At 43.1% G+C, this 15,245-nt stretch overlaps 1 protein-coding gene across 1 annotated transcript in view; it reads left to right on the top strand.

Annotated features, from left to right (window-relative positions):
- Nucleotides 1-191: 191 nt before the first annotated feature.
- Nucleotides 192-15,245, top strand: part of RELN (reelin) — a 461,988-nt gene continuing 446,934 nt past the window's right edge. The window contains exon 1 of the mRNA XM_046670156.1: nt 192-612. Coding sequence (XP_046526112.1) covers nt 387-612 — 226 coding nt within the window. The 5' untranslated portion in view covers nt 192-386. The remainder of the gene's footprint in view (nt 613-15,245) is intronic.

Here is a 15,245-nt window from a genome sequence, read left to right as displayed (position 1 = left end):
CCCCCTCCCCCCCCCTCCCCCGCCCGGGGGGGGGCCGGGCGGGGGGGGGCGCGGGGGGGGGGGGCGCGGCCGGGACACGTGTGGCGGCGGGGGTGGGGAGCCGCGGCGCCCGGGGCTTTAAGAAGGTGTGGAGGGGGGCGGGCGCTTTCCCAGGCCTGGCCGAGGGGCGTCGCGCACAGAGGCGGCGGCTGGCGCGCTCTCGGCGCCCGCAGCCCCGGCCCCAAGAAACTTTGGGCGCCGCCGTCTTCCGCGGAACTTCGCGGCGGGCTCCGCGGCCGGGCGTGCTCGGTCGCGGCCGCCGCCTGGTCGCCGGCCCTCCGCGCGGCGCCTCGGTCCCGGCGGCTCCGGAGCTGGATGCGCGCGCGGCGCTCGGGGCGCGCGGCGGCATGGAGCGCAGCGCCTGGGCCCCGCGGACCTGCCTCCTGGCGCTGCTGCTCGGGGCGACGCTGAGGGCGCGCGGCGCGCCCGGCTACTACCCGCGCTTCTCGCCCTTCTTCTTCCTGTGCACCCACCACGGGGAGCTGGAAGGGGATGGAGAGCAGGGCGAGGTGCTCATTTCCCTGCACCTTGCGGGCAACCCCACCTACTACGTGCCCGGACAAGAATACCATGGTAGGTACCGCAGCCTCGCCGCGCCCTGCCGCCCGGTGCGCCCGCGAGCGCGGCTGCTCCTCCTTTCCTTCTTGCAAGGGGCCGTTTCAGCCAGAATGCAGACGACCCCCCGCAACATCGCGCTCTCTGGAGGGCGAGGGAACAAAGTTAGTGGAGCCTCGGCTCGCGAGTTAGGATTTATTCACTGGTCCCCGCGCTCCCCTCCGGCGTCTCTTGGTCATGGGCCGGTGCTTAGGGGAAACGCCTGGGAATTCTTGGGGCTGGTGGCTTTCCTCCTCCCTCCTCGTCCTCGTTCCTGCAGCTGACACGTTGAATGAGTCCGTGCATCTCGCTGCCTTAACCCAAGTCCCTGGGTTCCAGACCTTTGTCCTGCTCCCGGTTCCCCTCGAAGGGGACCCGGGTAGCGTTGGGGCTGATACTGGGCTTTGCGGACGGGCTGGTGACAGGTTGACGCGCCCGGGTCCGCGGCTGCCCCACGCCGTCGCCCGCCCGCCGCAAAGTTCCCGCCGCCCCCCGGCGGGGGGTCCTTCTCCTTGCCCGCGGCGTCACACAGCCCTCCGCTCTTTTAAGAGTAGCCTTTAAAATGTCGGTAATGGATGGTTTTTCTGGTTCCTGTCTTACTTTTACCATGCTGCTTGTTTTTCGAGCGATCTCTGTGATGTTTGTTAATGACTTTGTCTTTTATCTGCACAGCTTTAATTTCCAGGTAGGGGCGGGAAGTCCCTTGTAATTTACCTTTATAATTTAAAAGTACCTTTAAAAAAAGACCATTGTGGAGTCCTTCGTCAAAATTAGACATTTTCGAAGAAGTAGCATTTAGCTCCGAGAAATATAATTTTATATAGTGCATGTATTTTTAAATCGTTTACGCTAGTAAATCGAGTATGTGGGAAAATAAAAAGTGTCTATTTTCTGTATTTCCGCTGGAACTTCTGAATATTTCGCTTCCGTGGAGCTTTTAAGCCATGACAAGCACTATTTAATTAGAATTTCAAGGCAAGAATACTCATACCCAACCAAATAGAAACTATCGTCTAATAATCTCATAGGTTCGATCTCTTGTAGGCTAACAATTATTGACGTAGCAGGAGATAATCCACGGAGCAGCTGGCATTTCAGATAAACATGCATATGAAAATGATAAGAATCCTCAAGTTTTCTATTCTTTTAAAACCCTTCATATCTGCTCTAAAAGGTTTAGCCTAAATAAATGCTTTCTAGAGGTTTAAAATAGTGCTTTTCTAACTTTCTTGTGACATGTTGGCAGCCTTAGTCTGTAAAGCAGGAGTCTAATTCCGTGAAATTTGAGACTTTGGAAAATTAATTTTGTGTAACTAGTCCCTTCTTTAATAAAAGCACTTACCACATTCTCTTTCCAAGAACAACCTGGTGTTTTTCTGAGGTCAGGAGAATCAGTAAGAGGGAGGACCAGTCAATATGATGACAACCCAGACCTAACCCAAAGACTGCTTGATTAATCCCGTCACTCAGAGGGACCTTTACCAAGGGTGCTTGCCTGTTATTAGCTGTAAGGGAGAGGAAGTGAGTCAAGGCTGGGTTAAAAGCTATGATTGTCAGGTTGTGATGGAAGACCTCGTGATAATACAAAGCTTTATTTTTTTTCTATTTTCCACATTCTTTGTAAGGTGCCAGCATAGAAAATTTAAAAATGCTGGAATATGACATAGCCTTTGCTTTTGCTATAAAGCTAGCAAATATAAGTCAACCTAAGACTGACCAGAATCACATCCCTAAGTCTGAAAAGAAATGGATGATAGAGTAAGAATAAAGTGTAATGCTTCAAGTTGAACGTTAGGGGGGAAAGTCTCAATTTCCACCTCTTTTCCACCACCAGGAGAGGTAGAGAAATTTTATTATGTAAGTTTAAGAAGATCAAATTGTTATCAGTTTTGAGAATAGCTAGTGTCAGGTTTTAAATTCCTCTTCCCTGTTTCATCATATATTTAGATTTTGAAACTAGCTGTAGGCCTTCAGTAAGAGTTTTTCCCTATAAAATATTCTACAGGTAGAAAAAATGCTTAAAAATGAGATAATGCTGACGTGTCTCTTTCTCTTTTACACTTTTGAAAATTAATTATCTAGCATCTTTAGATATTGAACTGCTCATAGGAACACTTAACCTAATATGCTTTTGTGGTTGGCCCGTTTTATATGAGACCAAAATAGAAGCTCATTCAGCCAAAAATTTTTAAAGCTAAGAGATCTGTAAAATATTAGCTTAAGACCTTATTTCTAACCTTCTTAATCTTTGAAATGTAGCAGTTATGTCAGGAAAAATCAGTCTTATCTACAATTCACATTGAACTCGGCATTTGGCGGAAAGGTGTTTGGGTGCAGCTTATGGTTGTCACTTTTTACCTAAAAACATGCACCGAGCTAGAAGTGGTGTGGCCAATGGCACCTAACACAGAACATGACTGTGGATCAGACTGCGTCAGCTGCCCTCTGAGACTTGTGCTCTGTTGCAGAGCTCGCTCGGCATGTGACATGGAGAGGTAGATGTCAGTCTAGAATAAAAGTGGTTCAGGATTATGGGTCTGTGTGTGTCATATTTATTTACAGATGTGTATTGAAAATTTTTTGAAAAAAACATAATACTAAAGAATTTGAAGCTTATGTGTCTAACAGAATCGCCACGTATTTCCAACGTTAAGTAGTGTATCCACCTATTTGCAGTTTTGGCAACTCTGTAAACAGCACATAGTTACTTCTCCCAGTTCTCATCTCTTAATTTAAGGGTCCCTCTGTTGTCATTCCTATATCTTTTAAGCTCTTTCGCCTATGATTCTCTAGAGATGGCATCGTTAGTCACAATGAACTAGGGTATCTTTACTGAGTACACGTCAGTGTAGAAACTCAGCAAAAAGAGGTCTCATATAAATCATGTTGAATGAGAAAGGTCTCAGGGTCAGAACGTTTTCTTTCTAGAATTTCTTTTCTTTGCTCAAATCCCAAAATATGGTCAATTTCTGCAACATGATTTCCAGGCCCAGACCGGGAATTTTTTGGAGAAAGTTGCAAATGATGGGAAAATAGGAAATGAAAACCTAGATGATTCAGTAGGTAGCCATTCCTCTTTCCCAGCCGCGCCTGGCCATTCACTGCTCCTTCTCCTGGGGACCAGCGCAGAATTGTGAAAGAGGCAGAGGTTGAGTTGACGTGTGCAGCTTTCCTTTCCCTTGATAATCCCCCTTCCTCCCCACTCCCCTCAGGTATCTACCTGCCATTTTTGTTTACAACCCGCCTCCCCCAACCAACTTCTAGTGAATGTGACTTGTCAATATTAAGTTCTCCCACAGTCTTAATTACAACCGTAGAAAGATGTTTTCCTCTTTTTATCTAAAAGAATTTGGGCATCACTGAGCAGGAGGATAATATATTTTGAGATAGGAAGACTTTTAGATACCCCGAAATCAGGTCGTAAGGACCTGCCTGCTCGCAAAATTGGCTTTACTCAGTCACCATCAGAAAGGAGAGGTCAGATGTCAGAAAAAGCAATGTCCGTGGAAGCCAAGCTTAGGTAAATGAGTCTGTGGAGGGGGCTTGAGCTCTGGTGAGGCAATTTATCTGAATTTCTAGAGACTGGAATCCCTGTTGTTATGGTGGCGTAAGGAGGGGCAAGTGCTCCCTTACAGTGAAAAAACATGCTCTGAAACATTGATTGAGAGGAAGAAATTCTGTCTTAAGCAGAACTGAATCGGTGATATGCCATGATGCTTTCAAAAGGGAGTTTTATTGTATTTTGCAAATCCAGGATCATTCATGGTAGCTCTTTCATGCTCCATTTCCACTCCATTATTTATTTAATCATATTGTGGGGTGGATGGGAAAACCAGTTCCTGCTGCTAAAACTGAACCTAAAAAAAGATACGATCAGGATAAAGTATTTAGGGCACTTTGTTGTAACAATTGCTGGTATTACTATTATATGCACATGTGTTCTGGAATCAACTGATTGCTGTTTAAAAATCACCGTTCAGGGGCAGTGCACTGCAATGACCTTTCAAATACAGGAGTGATGTGTATGTCAGACGTAATTTCTGGTAGTATCCTGCAGGTTCAATTCCTTTCAGAGGAATGATTTTATTATTTGAATTAAGGGGATCTGCTATTGCTAAGGTAACTGTGTTGTTGATCAGGTGGGTGGTTATTTATCCTTGCTGTGACTCACATTCTGGAATCGGCATATTTAACCTCAGAATCATTTGTCAAATGCAGCTTATAAGTGAACTGCAGCTGTGTCCTGTTTGTACATGACTATGAAAATTGAGGATTTTACAGTGTTTTGCTCTGCTTGTCATGTATTTCATCTCACTCTCTACCATTTGTTTCAAACATATTTTACTCATGTGGTTCGCACTGTTTCTTAAATCAATTTCAATTTCCACCACAAACTGAAAATTTTCAGAATCGTAATTGAAAACATCTCATTTAGGCGGATATTCTTCCTTCTTCACAGCACTACTCACTAGAAATTATTTAATTAGAATACTTCCCTTCAATCTTTATGAATCTTTAAAGTATTATTTTTATTTTCATTAAAAATATTAGAGAATAAAATAAAAAATTGTATCATTGTAATCATAAATTTTTTATAGAACTGTCTTATTCCAATAAATTTTTCGTTTCATCTTTAAAAAGTAGGTGATAGGTATTTTAACAAGATTTTAAAATCAATACTATTGAATTCCAGATATTTTCATTAATTAGTTTTATTTGAAAGAAAATATCTGAAATCTGTCTTTGATTTATTTTTTCCCTCTTTGAAATTGATCAACTTTATAAAATGCTCTAGGAACCTTACATTATCAATTATTTAGGATATGTTGCATATTAAGCCATAATTGTTCTTCTGAGTATTTCAAATGTTACTTTGAAACTTATTATGTCTTTAATTTTCACAAATAGTTGCAGAAACACTGACCCCTTTATTTCAAATAGGCTTTACATTTGAAAAGCATTAATAAATTGAGTAACCAATACCTTTTGAACATTTGCTTTTTAAAAGACTTGTATATATTCTCACACAAAAATATGAAGTTCTTTAAGTCATATATGTATATAGAAAAAAGGGATGGCCTTCCACTCCATCAGGACAAGAAGGAAGGCAGGGTGCATTTGGTTGGAATGAACAGGTTCCCTAGGAACAGAGAGAAGTAGTTTAGGTTATGTCTGATAATGACATAACACATATATAAGAAGGGAAATTCATTTATCTAAATATTTTGGTTTCAAGAAACATGTGGGTGATTAATCCACCCCACCAATTTGAGAGTCATTTACAAAATAACCAAATTCTATAATTTCAGTCTCATCCATCTTAGACAAAGAAGTGTTAAAAACACAGTTTCAGAATTTGGAATTGAATTTTCAAATATGAAGATCCCGTAATGACCGTTCAAACACAGGAGTGGTGTATTTTTTAGAACAAATGCTTCTTGACTCTCAGGAAATTAGTCCCCACGAGGTGATCTCACTTTGGTGTCAGTCGTGTAGCTCAGAGAGTGATTTTCACCGTGGTCACCTGCCATGCCCATCTCATTGAAGGCAGAGCTTCTGAAAGGGTGAACGCTGTGCCCACGGGTTAACCAATTATTTCTAAAATGTGTGCTTCTCTAGAATTATACGCATTTTTTTCTTTCTTTATTTGATTCCCTGTAGGAACCAGCTATAGTGACTAGACTAGGGAGCGTGCGGAAGGGTTGGTACAAATGTACAAATGTTAATTTCTGGTTTAAGGCAGCTCTAATCATTCAAAAGACAAACTAGCGTACTCAGATAGCTTTTGAACGCCACAAAGAGAGAGTTAGAGAAACTCCGAGCTTCCAAAGTGAGCATTGAAAACCTAGTTTATCTTTTAATGCTTAATTAGCTTTCCTTAGAAAAAGAAAGCTTTATTTTGAAAACAAAATAAATTAAATTTTACCGATTAAAGGATTATTTTAAAGTATAGGAGAGTTTGTGAGTGTTTGCAATAGCACAGGGCTGGATGTCCGCTGGTGCCCACATACCAAGTGACCTGGAAAAGAGTGATAGTGGTTTACCAAGAAGTCCTAAACTCACCTCAGAATCGTCTCTCTTGGTCTTTCCTGCTCTGTCCCTCTCTCCTTCCATTTGTGTCTCACCTGCTTTCTCCCTTGCTCCCTCTCTTCCTCCTCCAAAATTTTCTCATTGTCTTTCCTCTTTTGCTCCCTTCCACTGTGTCACACGTCCTTGCTTTTCCTCTCCTCTTTCTTTCTCTTTTCTGCTCTACAACTCTGTTCCTTTTCTCTTTCTATTCTTTCTCCTTTTTCTTTTTCTTTCTTCCTTCAGATTTCCTCTTGTCACCATCTTTATTCCTTTTCTCTCCTCTGACTATAACATAAAAAAATATCCGGACAGTTGTATCAATTATTGTATTCGTTGGATGTTTGCAGTGATAGAAGTAGATGAGTAGGCTTTTATATTACTCTCTTAAAAATTAATGTTATCTTTTTGTGACATGCTTACCCCTTTAAAAAATCATGGGTTAGTTATTCCTAATGGAAAACCATGCCCTTCATCCTACACTGTAAGATCTCTCAGAAGCCTGGAGCTGTTCACTTCTGAGTTAGCTACTTCCCCCGCTGCCAGTTACGCGGTCGAGCTGCAGAATCTGAGGTTTGTGCACAGAAGCGCGTGTGTGTATACACCGTGGGCGAGAGTTGTAGAAATTAGAAAATTGCATGGTGAATTAGCTTGAATCTAAAAGGCAATTCAATTTGGAGGTGTCTTGAGTGCTTGAGTGCATTGAGTGCACAGAGACTTATAATAAATTGATGAAGGACAGTCTCTGTCATCGCCTCGGTCACCTCTAGTCATCTCACTCACTTGCTTGTCTCATCGCCAAGGTTCCTAATTTCAGTTGCATAGCCGTGGAATAGTCATGCCACCTTTTTTAGGTGGCTGGCACTCAACAGACAGGTCAAAAAAGCCGGGGTCAGGGAGCTTGGTATAAGATGAACATTAGATTGGGAGTCTAGAAGGGAGGTATGTCGCTCTGGGGTAAGTGCCACAGTCTTTCTTGAACAAGATCTATTTTATTGTTTTGTACTATCTGAACTCTAATGTCTATCCCAGCTCAAATATTCAAAGATTCTTTGGCTAAGATCTCAGACTTGTTATACTAAGAAGAGAAGTCCAGAGAGGCCCAATGATGTAGCGGGAAGAGTTCAAGCTTTGGTCGCAGAGAGACCCACGTGCATATCCTTTCTCTCCTGCTTATTAGTTGTGTGCCTTCAGCGAGTTACCTATCCTCTCCAAGCCTCAGTTTCCCCATTTCTAATGTAGAAATAATAATATCCATATTTCAGCATTGCAATTATTAAAAAAGGTAATGCATATAAAGCACCTGGCATGCAGTAGGTGTGTCCTAGATGGCAGTTGTTATCATATGGTGCAATCATCCAACATTAGATAAGGATGATATTTGAAGCATTATATATGTAGATAGGAGCCATTGCTTCTGTCTGTTCATTTTGTGCCTTGTCAATATGTGGCACATTTCAAGGGAAATGCAAAATTGATTGTATTGAAGAGGATCACAAAAAGTAGGAAAAAAATCCACTCATAACCAAATATGTATGATCAGAAAGTGCTTCCCAGCCAAAATAAATGTATGACTTGCCTAAAACTGAGTTCATTAGTATAGATCTAGTCCAACCAAAACTTTTAGTAATTTAGCCAGTTCCTAACTTCAGCCTTCCTGTTTCTAAATTGAATATTTTTCCTTAGTTGATGGTCATGATAACAACCAAATTTTGTGTGTTTAGATGGTAGTCTAGGAAAGATGCCAAGATAAGTAAACATCAACTTCAGTTTAATGTATTTTGTCAAATCCTATAATATGTATGTCTACAACCCCATGTAAAATAATTTTAAAATACAAAATGATTTCAGTCAAATTAGAACTGAGAGAGACTGGTTTTGATAGTAGACCCAGTGTTTACTGGGTCCTGGGAGACTGACTAAGGAAACCTAACCCACAGGTGGTTAGCTGGTGAAGTGGAAGGCTAGCTCATTTATAATAAAAATGCACTTGTCAGAATAAAGGCGTTGGCTGGCCAGTGCATTCTGTCTGTCCACTGTAGCAAAACTTCTCTGGATGGGCACACGACTTTTAGTAGGTTGGAGCATGGAGTTAGATGATCTCAGTAGCAGATTCCAGCGTCTGTGAAAGCTTCTCCATCCAACTCAGGTCAGCTGGTCTTGTTGGCATCATCTTCCTTAGTACTGGAGGAATATTGTCCTGTTTCTAGACTCCATAATGCCTTGTTATGTGGCATACATTGCTTCTTGTCTGCCTAGTGGTCACGAGAACTCCCTTCCTTGCTATCTGCTTTTGTTCAGAACAACTGTGTATCCAGTTAAAATTACTCACCTCCAAGGCTCCCTTGCTGCTGTGAAAGGTCATGTAATTTACTGAGATGAAATCGAAGTCTACTGGGTGGGGTCTTTGAAAAGGCTATTGATAACGTTGATAAAGACGATTTTTAAAAAGACCCAGCAAATACTTTCTTTTTGCCCTACCCTAACCTATTTCTTTTAGCCAGGAAGTGGTACAGCCATCTGGTGACCTTGAGGATAATGGTCACATGCCAAGGATGGTGGAGCAGGGGTTTAGAAGGAGCTTGGGTCTTTATTCGTCACTTTGAGCAGGTGCGCCAGCCCTGGAATACCTCTTTGGTGCTTCTTGTAAGAAAAATTACTCCTATTAAGCCAAGTTCCTGTTATTTGCAGCTGAGTGTAATTCTAATGAATATGCATTTCTTCTAAACATACAGATGACCCAGTTTATATGCTCTGTTAGGTCAGCCACAACTCATATCAAGCTCTGAATTGCTCTTGTCCTCCCCTAGAATGGTTTTGGGTCACCTTTATGGAACAAGGGTGTTTCTTAAGACACTTCTGACAACATATCAAAATATTCCTCAAAGTGTGCTACTTCTGCATGTAGAAAAAATAGTGTATTTTCTGTTAGCTTTTCTAGTAATGCTTTGAGAAGGTAACCTGTTCCTGACCTCCGATTTGTGGAGTTTCCTATAACTGACAATTTATGTGAGTTGGTTTCCTTTACAGAACTTTATTTCCTGAGAGTCCTCTCTCTTTAAAATGCAGTATCATCGTGTGTAAATCCTGTTGACATTGAAAATTCTTAGATGTGCGCCATGATTGTGAATGTGGGCTCTGCCCCGACCTTCACCTTGTCTGTTATGTCTGGCTCAGCCTCCAGGACCAGATCCAACATTGTCATTGCTCTTGCCTGCTACATACCGACAGAGGAAGCAGGCCTTGTGGTCTTACCTTCAGGAACATGGGATCTTTTCGTTGAGGCCACCGTTGTTATGACTGTCAGAATATCCTATGATCATAGCTCCTGTCCTTTTCTTACTTCCTTTTCTCATGTAAGCCCTTCCTGTGTTCTTATCCTGCACAAAATGTTCTATGGGTAGCGATTGCGATGGAGGACAGTAGTTGGTTTTAGGAATTTCTAGAAAAAGTGGGTTCCCATTCCAAGCACTGAGACTATCATAAAGAAAAAGGCAAATCAAAGACTTATAAATAAATTAATAGCAAAAACATTAATAATATCAAACCCTAAAGTAGCACTTACTGTGTGCCAGGCGGGCGTTGCTGTAAATGCTTTACATACATTAATTGACGTGATTCTCACGACAACCTCATGAGGTGGGTACTATTGTTCTCCGTTTTTGTATATAGAAACTGAGTCACAGGAAAGTAAGTGTTTTGCTCAAGATCGCAAAGCTGCTATGCCAGGATACTCAGTCTTGTCTTGCTCCAGAATCTGTACTTTTAACTGGTATGCCTTTATTTTTAGAAATGATAATTATCTCAGGAAAGGGATAATGATAATAAATAACAAGAGATATTTTAAGGAAGAGAAAACAAGCAAGTAAAAGCTAATTTTGTTGTTTAAAATAAAGATTGCAAAATCAAACCAGAAAGATGACATCCATGCCAAATAAGACCAGAATCTGATCGTTCTCAGTGTGCCTCGACTGAACACTGTCTTCCAGATAACTCGGACGCCGTTTGGTCTTCTGTTGACCTGAGAGAGCTGACATGCCTTCACAGTACGAGGACGTTGGAAATACAAAAAAGCGATTTGCACGTTTTGTTCAAATTTATTTTGAACATTTTGATTAATGTGATTTTTATGAACATTTGAAAGTAAATAGGAAATTTGTTCTCTGACTCACTAATAGAACTTACGTAGGACCTGAATACGAGAGGAGAATTATATATAACCTTAGACCTTCTAAAAGATTTTCATCGAAGATCGTCTATTTGTACTATATGTCTTTCTTCTCTAGGAAATTCTTCTAAATGTTATCTGTCCACAGGTTCAGCCTATGAGGTTGAGTGGTGTGGTGCACAACGAGGGTTTGGGTGATAACCCCGAGCTTTCCGCAGGGTCTGACCTGCTCGCCAGTCAGAGGTCTGCTGTCACAGCGACGTGACACCCGTGGCATGCGTTTGCTTCGTACTTGCCTTTGTGGGTTATTTTTCATACATGGAGCAGATCTTTAAAAATCCCTTTCTGTTGAGCTCATTTGAATGAGAGAAAAAGAGCAGCTGCCCAGCAGCCTCTCTGCCCTCTGCCCCCCAGTAATTCATCCCCTGCCACGGGTGGCAGAGGCCGGCCCTCGGCTTCGCAGCAGCCAGGCCAGAGTGACACATGAGGTATTGCAAGGCTGTCAGCATCTAGAGCCGAGAAGCAGGGTCTGCCCTGGCTTCTTATTTCCATTAGTGATAGGGATGTTTCCTGATTTGTCACTGTTAGAGTTTATCCCAAATCTGCCGTCAGATCCGAACTGAGGTCCACTGACCCCTGGTGGAAGCTAAATCGGGGGGAGGAGGACAGATCAGAGTGTAGAACCCACAGATGGGCTCAGAGGGCCTGAAGGGAGGCCCATACTTTCACTCCGAGAGAAGAATTTGCCGCATTGGACTTTAATGAAAGGGCAGTAGTCTTTGTAAAGATATTACAAAAAAATGTAGAGAAGGCCTCATATAGATGTTTTCGTTTCTCAGGCTGGATGAACCGCATCATTTCTCCTTTAGCATCCGCCCTTGAGCTGCCTCCACTTGTAGCTCTAGTGGGCAAATCCGTTAGCCTCAGGCCAGGTAGGAAGCCCTAACACTGCTTGGCTAGTGATCTGACCTGACGCAGGTATTAAAGCTTTTGGAATAGTTCTCTCGAACAAATGGTTTGTGTCAGCCTTTTAACAGAAGTTGGGCAGTTGACACTTCAGTTCCAAATAAATTGTGAAATATGTTGAACATGTAGAAAGCTACAATAAATGAAAATTCAAAATTGGCATCGCTAATGAATACCCAAGGGATGCCTGTCTCTAGTCATTGAAATAAAATGCAAATGCTCTGGAGATGAAGCTCTTCGCCAGTGTTAAGGTGATGCTCACCGATTTGACCTGCATCGCTGAGTGAGTTTGCTCTGCTAGACAGGTTTGTGCTGTCCCAGCTGTGTCGGTTGTTCCCAGGAGTTTCTACAATGTGATGAAAAACACAGCCCTGCAAACATAGAAGAATAGGAAATCTCGAACGTGGCACGTGCTTGGTTGCTACCCTGTAGAAACTACCGTAAAAAAAAAGGTCCAGCACTTCGCTTAATTAAAGACAGAAGTTACTGGTGAATAAAAATACTCTTTGTCCTTAGAAATGTTTGTCAGTAAAAGAAACATTTGTAATTAGAATTTAGGGATGATTATTGGAATATTACCAAATAAAAGAATTTCTTTAGCTTTTATTTTGCCAATATGATAACGGCCTCTAAAGCTTTGTTTTTACTTATGTTCGAAAATTGACCCACTTGAAGATTTATGAGTTTTGTTAGCAACCACAGAGCTGTACAGGTTGAGAGTGGCAGGTGTGCCAGGGTACTCCGGTGGCCAGCCACAGAAGCCGGCTCTGGTTGACTTGGGCTAAAGAAGTTTAGTAATAGGATGTGGGTTAACTTGCAGAATGGAAGGAGAATCCGAACATTAGACTTAGAAATGATGAGAGTGGATCAAGGAGGAGGGCGTGGTCAGCGGCTAAAGGAATCATGGGGGTGAGAACCAGTGAACAGACTTTCATTTCATTCATCCCCACAGTTTGGATGAATCCTCTCCAATTCCTCTTCTTCTCGTGTTACTGAATTTTAGTTTCAAATTCCTGGCACCACAAGTCTTATTGGCCTAACTGAGGTATGGCCATCCCACTGTGATGGATGTTGGCGTGAGAGAGGTCTCTCTCCAAGGGAAAATGGAAGTGCTGTTACCCAAAAGGAGGGGTTGTGGATGCAAGGCAGGCAAAACCAACAGATGGCTGCCATGGTGTTCAGGAAGTGTATTTAAGGAAAGAAAGATGTGGAACGACCTCTGGGATTGCAAGGTGCTCTTTACAGCACAGGCCACATGAGGAAGCGGTGGTCTCTCGGGTACTGTAGCCCCCTTCATCAGACGTGAGGATTTTAGTGACCTTTTTGGGGTAGGGCGGAATTATCCTCTTATTATACACATAGATCTAGCTTAAAAGTGATTAATCATGCTTTTGTAGTTTGTGAAAATGTCGAATTCTCTTCTAAAGCTGCAGACCGCAGTAAAGACTGCCCGTCCTTGTGCAAGAAGCCCATTTCTCTGGGTGTGTCTGCTCCTTTTCATTTCACACCCCCGGGGGATCTGACATTCATGACCTGCAAGGGAACAGCAAAGGTAAATTAGTGAGTCCGTGCCTCTGCCTCCAAGCATCCCTGTAGCAGACCATCCCTCATTCACCAGGAGGACGTCAGAATGCTGCTTTGGTCCTCAGCTTACCAGGACCAAAGCAGCTCTTAGCACAGGTGATCACCCCTTCTCCTTCACCCATGTTCATCATTCGGCTTCTGGGATCTCACCCTCTCCGGGTCTCTCCCTAGCTCCATGGCTGCCCCTCCTCAGCCTCCTTTGCTGTTTCTTCCTCTCCTCCCTGACTCCCCAGTGTGGGGGTCACCCAGGGCTCCGTCCTTCCTCGTTTTCTCTTTTTCATCTGGGCTGTCTCCCTAGGAACGCCATCCATTCTGATGCCATCTCCACGCTGGTGACTCCCGCACGACATCCTGAACTCCTGTATCTTATTCCTTATTCAGCATCTCCACTTGGATGTCTATGGGCATCTCAAACCTGATATACCCCAAAATGAGCTGCTTGTCTTCCCTCACCCTGCCACCCCCCAAAATGGGTCCTCCTGGGGCCTCCCCAACACCGTTAATACCAGCTGAGTCCTTAGAGTTGTCCATTCCCAAAATCTGCTTTCTCTAACATCTCACAGCCAATCATGCCTAAGTCCTTCTGGCTTTGCATTAAAACACACACAATCTGCGATTGCTACCACCACCTCTCACCTCACTGCTTTCCCTGCTTCCACACTTGCTCACCTTCATTCTAGTCTTAAAACAGCAGCCAGAGGGATCCGGTTAATACCAAGATCGTGTCACTCCTCTGTGCCACACCCAGGGCACCTGTACCTTTCAGCAAGTTGCCTGGAACAGCCCTGGTCTGCCTCTGTTTCCCCAGTGTCCCATTCGGTTTAGCATTTTTACCAACGAAGATGCCAGAATTTGAATGATGAATTCTATCGTGGTTCTAGCCATTCTTTTCATTGCTCCCCATCTCTCTCTCTCAGAAAAAGGTCCTTGGCATGGCCTGTAAGGCCCTGGAGCACCTGGCCCCTCTGTTACTTTTCTGACCTCAGACTTTACCACTTTCCTCTTGCTCTTCCACTGAAACCATTGTTCTTCAGATGTGTGAGAGCTCAGTGCCCTCCCAGGGCCTCTTCCCGCTTTCCAGCATGCTGTTCCCCAGAGAGCCCGCTGCTTTCTCCCTTCCTGATTCAGGTCTGTATTCACATGTGACCCCAGGGAGCCCTTTCCTGACCACGCTGTCTCAAACCATGGCCCCCCTCTCCGCAGTTCACTATACCCGCTCCTCGACCCCCCGCGTTGCTTTATTTTTCTCCACAGCTGTTCTCCTCATCTCTCTGTTTTACTCTTTACCTTGTTTGCTTTCTGCAGACCCTCAGAAGCTCCACCAGGCCAGGGGTTTTTGTGTGTTTTCTTTGCTGCTCTGTTGCCAGTGCCTAGAATGGTGCCTGGCACTTCACAGGCACTTTCAAAGTTTTGATTTAATGAATCAATGAGCAGAAACAGCACTTCGAACCCCGTCTGATCTCAGTTCTAGGTAAAATTGTTGTGTGAAAGTGGTAATTCCAAAGTAATTAAAGTCATCAAGAGGATAATTTATGAGATGTATTAGTGAGTACAATTTCTAAATTCTGGCTGCTTGAATTTATGATAGCAATGTTAAAAAAATCTGAAAACCGTGTTTCTGCTTTCCCACCCTCCCAACTTACAAAATTCTCATGACTTTTGTGAGACTGTGCAGAGCTATTTATAGCAGTCTGGATTGGCTTAGCTTTAACTATATGTTAGCATATCCAAAAAAGAGCAATTAGTGACTATAATTATTAATAGAAACCATAATAGACTTTAAGTTCTTCTTCCCAGAAGCTCCTCTGTGCTGCGCCATAAATAAATT

The sequence above is a fragment of the Equus quagga genome, chromosome 8 (assembly GCF_021613505.1).
Source record: "Equus quagga isolate Etosha38 chromosome 8, UCLA_HA_Equagga_1.0, whole genome shotgun sequence".
NCBI lineage: Eukaryota > Metazoa > Chordata > Mammalia > Perissodactyla > Equidae > Equus > Equus quagga.
Note: the sequence above shows the minus strand (reverse complement) of the source record. Positions and strands in the feature narration are given on the sequence as shown.